The sequence below is a fragment of the Mesoplodon mirus genome, assembly GCF_964341445.2.
Source record: "Mesoplodon mirus genome assembly, chromosome: 7".
Classification (NCBI taxonomy): Eukaryota; Metazoa; Chordata; class Mammalia; order Artiodactyla; family Ziphiidae; genus Mesoplodon; species Mesoplodon mirus.
The window spans coordinates 122,213,355-122,227,548 of NC_138983.1; the positions used below are offsets into that span (position 1 = coordinate 122,213,355).

General features: G+C 45.2%; 1 protein-coding gene across 1 annotated transcript in view; it reads left to right on the forward strand.

Moving 5' to 3' along the window:
* Positions 1-13,078, forward strand: part of TTC12 (tetratricopeptide repeat domain 12) — a 49,181-nt gene extending 36,103 nt beyond the window's left edge. The window contains exons 17-22 of the mRNA XM_082629285.1: positions 397-495; positions 968-1,036; positions 9,075-9,176; positions 10,732-10,831; positions 11,692-11,917; positions 12,943-13,078. Coding sequence (XP_082485411.1) covers positions 397-495; positions 968-1,036; positions 9,075-9,176; positions 10,732-10,831; positions 11,692-11,917; positions 12,943-13,018 — 672 coding nt within the window. The 3' untranslated portion in view covers positions 13,019-13,078. The remainder of the gene's footprint in view (positions 1-396; positions 496-967; positions 1,037-9,074; positions 9,177-10,731; positions 10,832-11,691; positions 11,918-12,942) is intronic.
* Positions 13,079-14,194: the final 1,116 nt, after the last annotated feature.

The following is a 14,194-nucleotide window of genomic DNA, read 5'->3' on the forward strand; positions in this document are numbered from 1 at the left end:
TCTGGCTTTTCCAAAAATTCTGTTTGAGGGTGCTGGGGCCAGTGGCTTACCCCCTCTGTAACAGTAGGTTTGATGGGCAGCTGGCCTTACAGAGTCCTCCAGATCAAGTCTCTTCCACCCCGGAGATGTTCAAAGGGTTTTCTGTGGAGCTGGCTTGAGCACCCATTTCAGCAGCTCCATCTGCAGTTGGAACCCAGGGCATACAACATATGACACACGACATGAGGCGCCACACACTCTGTGCTGTAAACTAGTCTCAGACCTTCCCACATCACTTAGGTTCATGACACTGACAATTTTAGGGAGTGTGAATGATACTGAGACCATCGCCAAGGGGAACAGATGACCATGACAAGCTGCAGGAAGATCATTGATCACCTTGTTTTATTTCCAAAGGCCAAGTGTGAGGAGGATGTGGAACTGTTCAGAGAGGTCATATATACCCTCCTGGGACTCATGATGAACTTGTGTCTTCAGTCCCCCTTTGTCTCTGAGGTACCGCATTCTTCTCTCCCTACCTTAACCCATCCTGTTGCATAGAACTGTTCTCATTTCTGCAAAGACGATAGAAGCACGGCAGTGATTCTACACTGGCAGTGGGAATGGGGAATGCTGGGTGGACGCTGTGTCCCTGCACTGCCGAGGGATGGATGAGTTGCTCTGTCAGGTATTGATTCTGAAAACCAGTTGAGTATCCAGGGCGCTGAGCACGGTGCTAGGTTCTGCACTTACAAAGTCAAGTACGATGTGGTCCCTGCTCTCAAGGTGTCACCCTGTAGTTAGGGGAGTTGGACGTGGGAAGAAATGAGAGCGATAGAAGATGTTGTGAAGGAAATGTGGACAGATGTGGTGGTGGCGAGAGGGAGGGAGTGGAGAGGGGTCGGTTCTACTTGAGCGCTCAGCAGGAAGAGGCAGAGAACCATGACCAGGACAGGCAAACTCCGTCTCCCGCTCCCTGTTGTTGTAGGTTTGGGCCATGGAGGTGAGCCGGAAGTGCCTCTCTCTACTGAACAGCCAGGATGGAGGAATCCTCACAGTAAGCTTCTCCCAGGGAAATCCAGAAACAGCTTCCTTTGTTGTTCTCCTTTTGTTTAGTTTTGTTTTGAAGTCACCACACCTTTCAGATTCCACTGATTCCCTGAGATGTGGGGCAGATTATATACTCCTCAAAACGATGCCCATAGCACATAAATACCAAATTTGCCTATGGTTTCAGGGGATTTGGTGACACCCCCCACCAGTGCCCATCTGTGGAGGCCCTAGAGTCCAGGAACCCCAGTTAAGAATCCCTTTTCTGTAAACTGTGGCACTTAACAACTTATCCAAGGTCATCTGTCTGATTTGTCCTATATCAAGCCATCTCTGTGAAAACTGGACAGGCCAAATGATTTTATTTGGATTCTTTCTTCCATAGTCAAAAAAGCCAGACACATATTTTGAAGCCAGTGATTCTGGAGGTTGTTTATGCATAATGGTTTTAGCCCCCTTGGAGATATATGCTGGAATGGCTTTCTTCTGTTTCTGACATTTCGCTAAGAAAATTAAGAAGGCCTATGGTTAGCACAGTGTATCAGGAGGAGAATGTTGATATGATTCAAGAGGCTGTTTACCATTATCCTGGGATGTGTTCTTCACTCGCATTAGGAATCACCCCAACTTCTATGCCTATTAGGTCAGGGCCCTAAACCTAGAGAAACAATTGGCGTCACATCTAGGACAGGTCTGGGAAACCAGCCCTTCAAGAATCACAGCCTGGGCACAAGCCTCTTAGATAGTCTCATCCACCAGAGAGCAGACAGCAGAAGCAAGAAGAACTACAGTTCTGCAGCCTGTGGAATGAAAACCACATTCACAGAAAGATAGACAAGATGAAAAGGCAGAGGACTATGTACCAGATGAAGGAACGAAATGAAACCCCAGAAAAACAACTAAATGAAGTGGAGATAGGCAACCTTCCAGAAAATGAATTCAGAATGATGATAGTGAGGATGATCCAGGACCTTGCAAAAAGAATGGAGGCAAAGATCAAAAGATGCAAGAAATGTTAAACAAAGACCTAGAAGAATTAAGGAACAAACACCAGAAGAATTAAAGAACAAACAGAGATGAACAATACAATAACTGAAATGAAAAATACACTAGAAGGAATCAATAGCAGAATAACTGAGGCAGAAGAACGGATAAGTGACCTGGAAGACAGAATGGTGGAATTCACTGCCATGGAACAAAATAAAGAAACAAGAATGAAAAGAAATGAAGACATCCTAGGAGACCTCTGGGACAACATTCAGCACACCAACATTCGCATTATAGGGGTCCCAGTAGGAGAAGAGAGAGAGAAAGGACCTAAGAAAATATTTGAAGAGATTATAGTCGAAAACTTCCCTAACATGGGAAAAGAAATAGCCACCCAAGTCCAGGAAGCACAGAGAGTCCCAGGTAGGATAAACCCAAGGAGAAACACATCGAGACACATAGTAATCAAATTGCCAAAAATTAAAGACACAGAAAAACAATTGAAAGCAACAAGGGAAAAATGACAAATAACATACAAGGGAACTCCCATAAAATTCACAGCTGATTTCTCAGCAGAAACTCTACAGCCAGAAGGGAGTAGCATGATATATTTAAAGTGATGAAACGGAAGAACCTAGAACCAAGATTACCCGGCAAGGATCTCATTCAGATTTCATGGAGAAATCAAAAGCTTTACAGACAAGCAAAAGCTAAGAGAATTCAGCACCGCCAAACCAGCTCTACAACAAATGCTAAAGGAACTTCTCTAAGTGGGAAACACAAGAGAAAAAAAAGACCTACAAAAATAACCCCATAACAATTAACAAAATGGTCATAGGAACATACATATCGATAATTACCTTAAACGTGAATGGATTAAATGCTCCAACCAAGAGACACAGGCTCACTGAATGGATACAAAAACAAGAGCCATATATATGCTGTCTACAAGAGACCCACTTCAGACCTAGGGACACATACAGACTGAAAGTGAGGGGATGGAAAAAGATATTCCATGCAAATGGAAATCAAAAGAAAGCTGGAGTAGCAATACTCATATCAGATAAAATAGATTTTAAAATAAAGACTACTAGAAGAGACAAAGAAGGACACTACATAATGATCAAGGGATCGATCCAAGAAGAAGATATAACAATTATATATACACCCAACATAGGAGCACCTCAATACCTAAGGCAACTGCTAACAGCTATAAAAGAGGAAATCAACACTAACACAGTAATAGTGGGGGACATTAACACCCTACTTACACCAATGGACAGATCATCCAGACAGAAAATTAATAAGGAAACACAGTTTTAAATGAAACAATAGACCAGATACATTTAATTAATATTTATAGGATATTCCATCCAAAAACCGGAGATTACACTTTGTTCTCAAGTGCACACAGAACATTCTCCAGGATAGATCACATCTTGGGTCACAAATCAAGCCTCAGTAAATTTAAGAAAATTGAAATCACATCAAGCATCTTTTCCGAACACAACACTATGAGATTAGAAATCAGTTACAGTGAAAGAAACATAAAAAACACAAACACATGGATGCTAAAAAATATGTTACTACATACCAAGAGATCACTGAAGAAATCAAAGAGGAAATCAAAAAATACCTAGAGACAAATTACAATGAAAACACAACAATCCAAAACCTATGGGATGCAGCAAAAGCAGTTCTAAGAGGGAAGTTTATAGCAATACAATGCTACCTCAAGAAACATTTCAAATAAACAATCTAACCTTACACCTAAAGGAACTAGAGAAAGAAGAACAATCGAAACCCAAACTTAGTAGAAGGAAAGAAATCATAAAGATCAGAGCAGAAATAAATGAAATAGAAACAAAGAAAACAATAGCAAAGATCAATAAAACTAAAAGCTTGTTCTTTGAGAAGATAAACAAAATTGATAAACCTTTAGCCAGACTCATCAAGAAAAAGAGGGAGAGGACTCAAATCAATAAAATTAGAAATGAAAAAAGGAGAAGTTACAGCAGACACTGCAGAAATACAAAGCATCCTAAGAGACTACTACAAGCCACTCTATGCCAATAAAATGGACAACCTGGAAGAAATGGGCAAATTCTTAGAAAGGTATAACCTTCCAAGACTGAACCAGGAAGAAATAGAAAATATGAACAGACCAATCACAAGTAATGAAATTGAAACTGATTAAAAATCTTCCAACAGTGGGCTTCCCTGGTGGCGCAGTGGTTGAGAGTCTGCCTGCCGATGTAGGGGACACGGGTTCGTGCCCCAGTCCGGGAAGATCCCACATGCCGTGGAGCGGCTGGGCCTGTGAGCCATGGCCACTGAGCCTGCGCGTCCAGAGCCTGTGCTCCACAACGGGAGAGGCCACAACAGTGAGAGGCCCGCGTACCACAAAAAAAAAAAAAAAAAAGAAATCTTCCAACAAAAAGAGTCCAGGACCAGATGGCTTCACAGGTGAATTCTATAAAACATTTAGAGAAGAGCTAACACCCATCCTTCTCATACTCTTCCAAAAATTGCAGAGGAAGGAACACTCCCAAACTCATTCTACGAGGCCACCATCACCCTGATACTAAAACCAGACAGAGATACTATGAAAAAAAAAATTAGAGACCAATATCACTGCTGAATATAGATGCAAAAATCCTCAACAAAATGCTGGCAAACGGAATCCAACAACACATTTAAAGGATCATACACCATGATCAAGAGGGATTTATCCCAGGTATACAAGGATTCATCAATATATGCAAATCAATCAATGTGATACACCATATTAACAAACTGAAGAGTAAAAACCATATGATCATCTCAGTAGATGCAGAAAAAGCTTTTGACAAAATCAACACCCATTTATGAGAAAAACTCTCCAGAAAGTGGGCATAGAGAGAACCTACCTCAACACAATAAAGGCCATATAAGACAAACCCACAGCAAACATCATTCTCAATGGTGAAAAAGTGAAACCATTTCCTCTAAGATCAGGAATAAGACAAGGATATCCACTCTCGCCACTATTATTCAACATAGTTTTGGAAGTCCTAGCCACGGCAATCAGAGAAGAAAAAGAAATAAAAGGAATACAAATTGGAAAACAAGAAGAAAAACTGTCACTGTTTGCAGATGACATGATACTATACATAAAGAATCCTAAAGATGCCACCAGGAAACTACTAGAGCTAATCAATTAATTTGGGAAAGTTGCAGGATACAAAATTAATGCACAGAAATCTCTTGCATTCCTATACACTAACAATGAAAGATCAGAAAGAGAAATTAAGGAAACAATCCCATTCACCATTGCAACAAAAAGAATAAAATACCTAGCAATAAACCTACCTAAGGAGGTAAAAGACCTGTACGCAGAACACTATAAGACACTGATGAAATAAATCAAAGATGACACAAACAGATGGAGAGATATACCATATTCTTGGATTGGAAGAATCAATATTTTGAAAATGACTATACTACCCAAAGCAATCTACAGATTCAATGCAATCCCTATCAAATTACCAGTGGCATTTTTTACAGAACTAGAACAAAAAATCTTAAAATTTTTATGGAGACACAAAAGACCCCGAGTAGCCAAAGCAGGCTTGAGGGAAAAAAACGGAGTTGGAGGAATCAGAGTCCGTGACTTCAGGTTATACTACAGAGCTACAGTAGTCAAGACAATATGGTACCGGCACAGAAACAGAAATATAGATCAACGGTACAGGATTGAAAGTCCAGAGATAAACCCATATACCTATGGTCACCTCATTTATGACAAAGGAGGCAAGAATATACGGTGGAAAAAAGACAGTCTCTTCAATAAGTGGTGCTGGCAAAACTGGACAGCTACATGTAAAAGAAGGAAATTAGAACACTCCCTAACACCCTACACAAAAATAAACTCAAAATGGATTAAAGACATAAATGTAAGACTGGACACTGTAAAACTCTTAGAGGAAAACATAGGAAGAACACTCTTTGACCTAAATCACAGCAAGATCTTTTTTGACCCACCTCCTAGAGCAATGGAAATAAAATCAAAAGTAAACAAATGGGACCTAATAGGACCTAATAAAAGCTTTTGCACATCAAAGGAAACTATAAACAAAACGAAAAGACAGCCCTCAGAATCGGAGAAAATATTTGCAAACTAATCAACAGACAAAGGATTAATCTCAAAAAAATATCAACAGCTCATGCAGCTCAATATTAAAAAAACAAACAACCCAATCAACAAATGGGCAGAAGACGTAAATAGACACTTCACCAAAGAAGACATACAGATGGCCAAGAAGCACATGAAAAGCTGCTCAACATCACTAATTATTAGAGAAATGCAAATCAAAACTACAATGAGGCATCACCTCACACTGGTTAGAATGAGCATCATCAGAAAATCTACAAGCAACAAATGCTGGAGAGGGTGTGGAGAAAAGGGAACCCTCTTGCACTGTTGGTGGGAATGTAAATTGATACAGCCACTATGGAGAACAGTATGGAGGTTCCTTAAAAAACTAAAAATAGAATTACCATATGACCCAGCAATCCCACCGCTGGGCATATACCCTGAGAAAACCATAATTCAAAAAGACACGTGCACCCCAATGTTCATTGCAGCACTATTTACAATAGCCAGGTCATGGAAGCAACCTAAATGCCCATCGACAGAAGAATGGATAAAGGAGATGTGATACATGTATACAGTGGAATATTACTCAGCCATAAAAAGGGATGAAATTGGGTCATTTGTAGAGACGTGGATGGATCTAGAGACTGTCATACAAAGTGAAGTAAGTCAGAAAGAGAAAAACAAATATCGTATATTAACGCATATATGTGGAATCTAGAAAAATGGTACAGGTGAACCGGTTTGCAAGGCAGAAATTGAGACACAGATGTAGAGAACAAATGTATGGACATCAAGGCGGGGACATAAAGGGGAGATGGTGGTGGGCTGAACTGGGAAATTGGGATTGACATATATATACTAATATGTATAAAATAGATAACTAATGAGAACCTGCTGTATTAAAAAAATTTTTTTTTGAAAAAAAAAAAGGATCATAGCCAGGGGACTGGTTCCAGGGTTGTAAAAACCTTCCAAGTAGATCCAGCATATCCTGTTTTTGGCCAGCAAGCCCACAGCTTCCCTGAAGTCAATCCAGACTTACAGGGCAAAGCTGTTTAACCTGGGCTCCAGGAAGATGTGGTAGGTCTTCAGGTTCCCTGGAACCCCCAGCAATTGTATAGAAAATTCTGAGTGTATGTGCATTTTCGTGGGACTGAAGAGCACCACAGCTTTCATCAGATCCTCAAAAATGATACACGACCCCAAAAGTGGTAAGCACCACTGTTCTTGGGTACTTGGGATTTTCTGGCTGGTGGGTCTAAAGCTGGGCCCGCACTAGTTCCACACTGGCCCTTCAAGGACTCTGGGGCAGATGTCCCCAGGACTCTGCTTGGCCACAGCTAGGTGGGTGCTGACCAGCTTGTTGAGCAGGGCAGTAGCCTTAGCAGGGAAGCCGGTCCTTTAATACAGTGCTCTCTCTACTGCCTTGGGCCTGAAAAGAGAGCTGTACTGTCAACTGTAGTCACATCCTAGCCCTAGTAGGAAGTAGATTAGGGAAACAAGATAGGTAATATGATAATACACAAGCTTGTCCATTCTTGCTCTGGAGACTTCATTAAAATGAGACTAAAGACATTAGGGAAAAAAAGGCAGAAACCCACACCGACAAAGTGAACAGGCAAGAGGTCACCAAAGGGTAAGTTATTTTAGCTAGTTTCTGGAAGATGGAGAACAGCTGCCAGACTGGTGATTAATGCGGCAGGGCCAAAGAAGCCTTCGTGTAGAGGACAGATGAGGGGAGCCCAGCTGGGAGGTAGTGGGTCTGTCTTGCAGTTCCATGGAGAAGATCGAGAATTCAAACTGCCAGCTACAGCAGAGGCCACAAGTAAGAGATGGGGGGACTGCCTTTGGCAGCTAGGCATCTATTCCTCAGGCATAAAATGAGCATTTTTTTCCTAAAGGAATCGAAAGACCAGAGAAAAAAGTTTTGCTTTCTAGTATTTGAGAGTGCCACCTTTCCACCTGTCAGTGGATAAACGTCCCATAAACATAGTGTACCCAGACATACTGCTTTTTTCATACATGTGACTGTAGAGCTAAGGGTAGATCTCACCAGGCATGTCAGGAAAGCCATACAAATAAATAGACAAAGCAAGGTAAGCAGAAAATTTGACTCTCAAAAAATAGAGATGAAGTAGAAAACAGAAGAAAAAATGAATAACTATCACTCGTATCTTCAGAAAGATTCAAGATAGTGTTATGGCCATAAAATAGTAACAGAACTATTTTTTAAAAAATCAGAACTGGAAAATAAAATCAGTGAAGTCTCCCAGAAAATAGAATAAAAAGACAAAGATTTAGAAAAGATAAAGGAAAAGCTAAAAGTCCCAGAGGATCCATCCAGGAAGTCCACCATCTAATAAGGGCCCTGTTGGTATCAAAGCCCCACGGGTGATACAGGGCAGGACTTTCTTGCCAAGGGTTGAACGCTGGTCCTGTGTGAAGCTGGAATAAGCTGGGCCTCTGTGCACCCGGGGGCAATGTTGGCAGCCCTTAGAATTGCCTACCCAGCAGCTTTATTATAAAGAACAGTACTTGACTTGCTGTCAATTCCTTGGCCATTGTATTTTTAAAGTCAAGGTATTATTTTGCACCTAATACTAATGATTGTTTCTGCCTCACCAAACTACTTGTTGACTTTAAAAGGTCATCAGCATTTTAAGAAAAAAATTTCTATTGAGGTATAGTGGGTGTACAATATTATATGTTTCAGGTGTACAGCACAGTGATTCATGATTTTTAAAGGTTATGCTCCATTTATAGTTATGATAAAATATTGGCTATATTCCCTATGCTGTACAATATATCCTTGTAGCTTATTTATTGTATACATAGTAGTTTGTGGCCTTAACCCCCTACCCCTTTCTTGCCCCCCCCCACTTAGGAACGTTTAATCAGCCTTTCTTTCTGCTTCACTCAGAGAGCTGCTGGTGTTCTTAGCCGCACCCTTGCTTCCTCTCTGAAAATTGTTGAGGAGGCCCTCAGAGCAGGAGTGGTGAAGAAAATGATTAAATTCCTGAAGGTAAAATAACTTCATTGGTTACAACCTCCTGAATTTCCGGAGTGTCATATTTTATTGGGGGAACAGAATTAAGGAGGGCTTTGTTCAGTTAAGGTTCTTCTATTTCCCCCCTGCTGGCTTCTAACCTTCTCGAATGGAGATTCCCTTCTGCCTGTCCACCCAGACTCTGCTCTGACCAGCAATGTAAGATTGTTGAACAAACAATTGTTCATTAGATACATCCATAAAAACCGCTTACTACTTAAACCTAACTTTAAAAATGTATGGCCTCTGTCCTCGAAAAAGATGGTCTGAGTGGCTTCAACAAGGTTTCTCAGGTCCTGGTTTTGTTCATGGTTTCCTGCTCATGATGCTTTATCCAATTACCTGGAGAAGGTTGGAGATAACTCCATTTATGAGATATGTAGGCTGCAGAGTATCTGTGTGGCTTTTAAAAGGATGTTCTGACTTTCCCCGCAATATGAGTGCAGTGAATCTATGTGAGTTAGTACAAGAGTTAACTAGATTCTCCTGAAGTGGGAGGTGAGTTATTAGGTCACATCTCTGGGTCCCGCCAGCGATGCATGTGCCCAGTGAGGTTCACTCCCCCACGTTACTGTGGTGACCCCACGGGAGACTTACTCATAAAGCCCAGGCTGAGTGGCACCAGGAAGTGTGCTCTGTCCGGGGGCTGCTTTTGGGGCAGGGGCGATATTGAGGGGGCAGGGTGGTGGGTGTGAGTTCAGGCAGCCACGTGGATGATGACCGTCATTCACTCTGTATAACTCTTGCACACCCACCGGAGCCTGCTGGTTGCATGCACACACATATGCATTATGCATGCCTTCACACACACATGCTTTTTTTTTTTTTTTTTTTTTTGCGGTATGCGGGCCTCTCACTGTTGTGGCCTCTCCCGTTGCGGAGCACAGGCTCCGGACACGCAGGCTCAGTGGCCATGGCTCACGGGCCCAGCCGCTCCGCCGCATGTGGGATCTTCCTGGACCGGGGCACGAACCCATGTCCCCTGCATCGGCAGGTGGACTCTGAACCACTGCGCCACCAGGGAAGCCCCACACACATGCATTTTAAAGACCCCACATAGGGTGATTTTAAGGGTTATGATTCGACAGTTGTCACCTCTTAAAATGACCTAGGTTCATAATGTTCTCCATGCAGGCCTGTCAGCCTGACAGCCTTCTCAAGTCAACCCTCATGCTCAAGTGGTGAAATGACATGGGAGGGCCTTTTCCTCCCTTTTTGGTACATCTGCCAGTAGACGACACCATTCTGTTCTCAGCCACTCACTCCTAAGCCTTGCACAGGTAATTACTCAGGTGTACATGACAGGCCTACATTCATAGCAGGGGTGAGGGCCACGTTAGGGAGGATGTGAGTGACACTGCATCTCAGCAGGGACCAGGCCCACTTGCCAGGAGGCACACGTGATTGTCAGCAGAGCTCTCTCTCAGAAGTCTAGGAAGCCACGAGCACAATCACAGCTGCTCACTGTAGTTTCTGGCCGAGAACAACCATGGCATTGATTGTCTTTTCCTAATTTCACTCTGAAATCTAGGCAGGAGGCCAGACTGCACCACGTTATGCGGTAAAGATACTTGCCATCTGCACTAATGGTTATCACGAAGCACGAGAAGAGCTGATAAGACTGGATAAAAGTAAGTGATAGTTTCTTTAAGTGGAGCCCACATTAACCCAGAGGTTAATCAAGCCGTGAAGCTGCAAAGGGAACTGCCGGTGAGGAGGGAGGAAAGACTGAGGATGATGCGCCACCCCCTCCCCGGATTCAGGCAGTGTGTATGAAGATGACGTCGCCTCACCTCCAGCTCTGAAAGCTCTTAATTAGCATTCAGCCACGCACAGGTACCACATCCTTGCTGGAAGACTCAGCTGGGAAACAGCTCAAAGATAACAGAATCAAAGCTGGGAGCTACCTCCCCACTCCAAGTAAACTGAGATTGTTTGTAAAGCATTCTGCTTAGACTGACCTAACACGGGTCCTCTTCCTTCCCAGGGGAAACACCTTAGTGACCAAGGAGAATGGGAGAGGCTGAGCCTGGCTTTAGTCTAGTCACTGCCCTGTCATGCGGGGCAGGGGTCCTGCTAACGCTCTCCTTCCCACCTCCTCTGGGCAGCACAGGCGTGAACTGAGGGGTTCCCCACTGAGTCGGGGGCAGGAACCTTTCCTGTGGAACCTGTTCCTGGCCCCGCAGGTACAGGGTGCCAGCCCATGGCCTCCCACTCAGGCAGGGGCTGTTGGGTGGAGCTGAGAGGTGCAGATTGGGGATGTAGAGAGAACGGACCTGTCTGATGCAAAGCCTGCATTCCCGGGACAACTGGGTCCTGCCAGGCTCTGCCCCGGGCTCCTGAGGTCCCTCAGAGACACAGCCAGGAGCCAGAGAGCTTCAGAGCACTCAATAGGGATTTGCCGAGTAGGTGACATGTCCATCCACTGCCACCTCCCTGTGCCCCCCATGTTCCACTGCCAGCCTCCTGCTTGTTCTCCTCCACCCTGTAGAGCTTGGTGTCCTGATGCAGCTGCTGGACTCGGAGGATGAGATTCTGGTGGGCAACGCCACCCTCTGCCTGGGGAACTGCGTGGAGGTGTCACACGTGGCCTCGTCCCTGCTGACCACGGACATCGTGCCGGTCTTGCTGAAGCTCGCAGGCGGCGATGCTCAGAAGACGGCCGTGCAGCTGAACGCGGGCATCGCCTTGGGGAAGCTATGCACGGCTGAGCCCAGGTGCATGGCGCGGCAGGGAGCCCAGCTGCTTCTCTGGAGGATGCCCCCCACCCCCAGGGCACTGGGGAGAGCTCAGACTGCAGCCGGAGAGGGAACATGCTTATGGGACAGGGATCTTTCTGGGCACCAACGGCCGTCGTCTTCTGTCTGCTCCATTCCCGCAGGCTCCTCCAGCCTCTCCTCTCTCTACCCCTCCTCCCTCTCACACCATCTCCCCTTCTCTCTGTCTCCGTTCTCTCTCCTCTGCTTTTCCAGAACAGACCTCCCCCGCTTCATTTTTTTTTTTTTTTTTTTTTTTTTTTGCTTGGGACCTGAGCGTATGGGAGAATGTCCTGTAGGGTAAATTCTTGCGCTGGAGAAAACAGACGAGGTTGGGGAGCGGCATGATTAAGACCACCCAACAAGCTCGGACAGGAGCCTGCGCTTGACCTGGGTATTGTGCCTCTCTCAGCACAGGCTTCCGCCCTGCTCTGCCCTGATCTGAGGCGCTGGAATGCCTGGTCCTCATGTTCCTGGAAGGTGCCCACCTGTGGCTGAGCGTGGTGCCCTGGCACAGGAGGGGGTGCCTTCCATGGTGGGGAGGGCCTCTGGCCTGCCTGCTTCCTTCTCGCACAGCCTTCCCCTCCCACCCCTCCTCTGGAGAATGAGAGGGTGGGCCTGGATGACGTCTAAGGTCTTTTCGAGTTCTGTCTGATTGTTCAAATGGAAGGAATGGATAAAATCTTTCTTCTACAGAAAGCAAAGCACATCAGCTAGGATGGGCTCGCTGTGGCTACCTGCTGGGGAGCTCCCGAGAGCAGGTCCTGCAGGTCCCTGTCACATCTGCCACTCACACAGCGAGTGTCGCCGTGTTTTGTGGGCCTCCTGAGGGTCTCCCCACTTTCACCTTTAGGGCTCCCCAGGGCAACAGCAGCTGCCCGGTCCTGCCTTCCCAGCCAGCTTCTGCCTGAGGGGAGATGCCTCTGGGGGCCAGGTGTCTGCACCCTGGCATTTATGTCCTGGAGTTTGTGTTCTGATTATGACAGGTTTGCTGCTCTACTGAGAGAGCTTCACGGGATGGAGATTCTCAACTCTACCATGAAGTACATGGACAATTCTTGAGAGACGTGGTGTCCGTGTGAGCTCTGGCTTGTTCCTGTGCCAATAAAGACTTTCTGAATATCCACCCCAGACCTGAATACTGATCTTCAGAGTGCTTACCTGTTGGTTTCACTGGTCACAAGACTTTTCCAGACTCTCTGGGAAGCAGCGGTTCTAGATAGGAACTCGGTTCTGCCTAACACCCCACCTGCCCCTCTTGCTGTTTTCTGCTGGCAACACGCTAGAAGCATCAGGTTTTTCAGGAGTGGCATTTTGGCCTCTGTTTTCCAGCTCTGAAGTGCCAAGACACAGCTGCAGCGGTGTCTGCATGGTGACCCTCCTCAGGCCTGGCTGTGGCGCACGGTCTTGAATTCAGTGGGTTGAGTGGTGGGTGTGGTTCCCCAGCAGGGAGTTCTGTAAGGTCCAGGGGAGTCAGTCCTGGAAGCACCACCCCTGCCTTCCTCCGCCCCATGCAAGGATGTTGTGACCCCCCCCTTCCCTTAAATTGTCTTCTGCTTCCAGTGCCAGTGCAGAGGGGGACCTGTTTCTTTCCTGAACTCTCACAAATACAGACATAATCTATTTCTCTAACCCACCTTGCTCTTCCACCCCATCCCCAAAAGGCACTGCTCCCTTACAGTTGCCCTCCGTCCACTCTGAAACTGACAGGGTCACCTTTGGACCCCAAGACCCTAAGCAAAAAGTCCAATAAGTGCCACCACTCTTCCACTTCTCGGTACCATCACTTGACTGTTTTAGGGTAGGAGGCAGGACCTGCACGGTAGAGTGAATGCCAAGTGTCCCTGACCAAAATTCCAAAGGCCTGTGGTCCTACTTACCCTGCTACCTGGCAGCTGTGTGACTTTGGGCAAGACACTCAACCTCTCTGAGCTTTGGTTGCTACTTTTGGAAAAGCTAGAGTAATACCTGTCCAACCTATCTCCAACATTACTGTGAAGATGGAATGAAGTTTTGGAGGTAAAGCCACGAGGAATTGCAAAATGCTACACAAATATAAGAGGTTTCTAGGCTCCATCTTGAGATTGAGGGGGTTGACTTTGATGTCATCTGAGTTAAATTTAAGGGGGCTGGGAAAAGGTAAGCACACGTCCTTTAAGGAATCAGAACTGGATGTTTTTGGACCGCGTAAGAAAGGAAATCCTCCTGAGAGATTTTTTTCCACACACCCAAACAAAT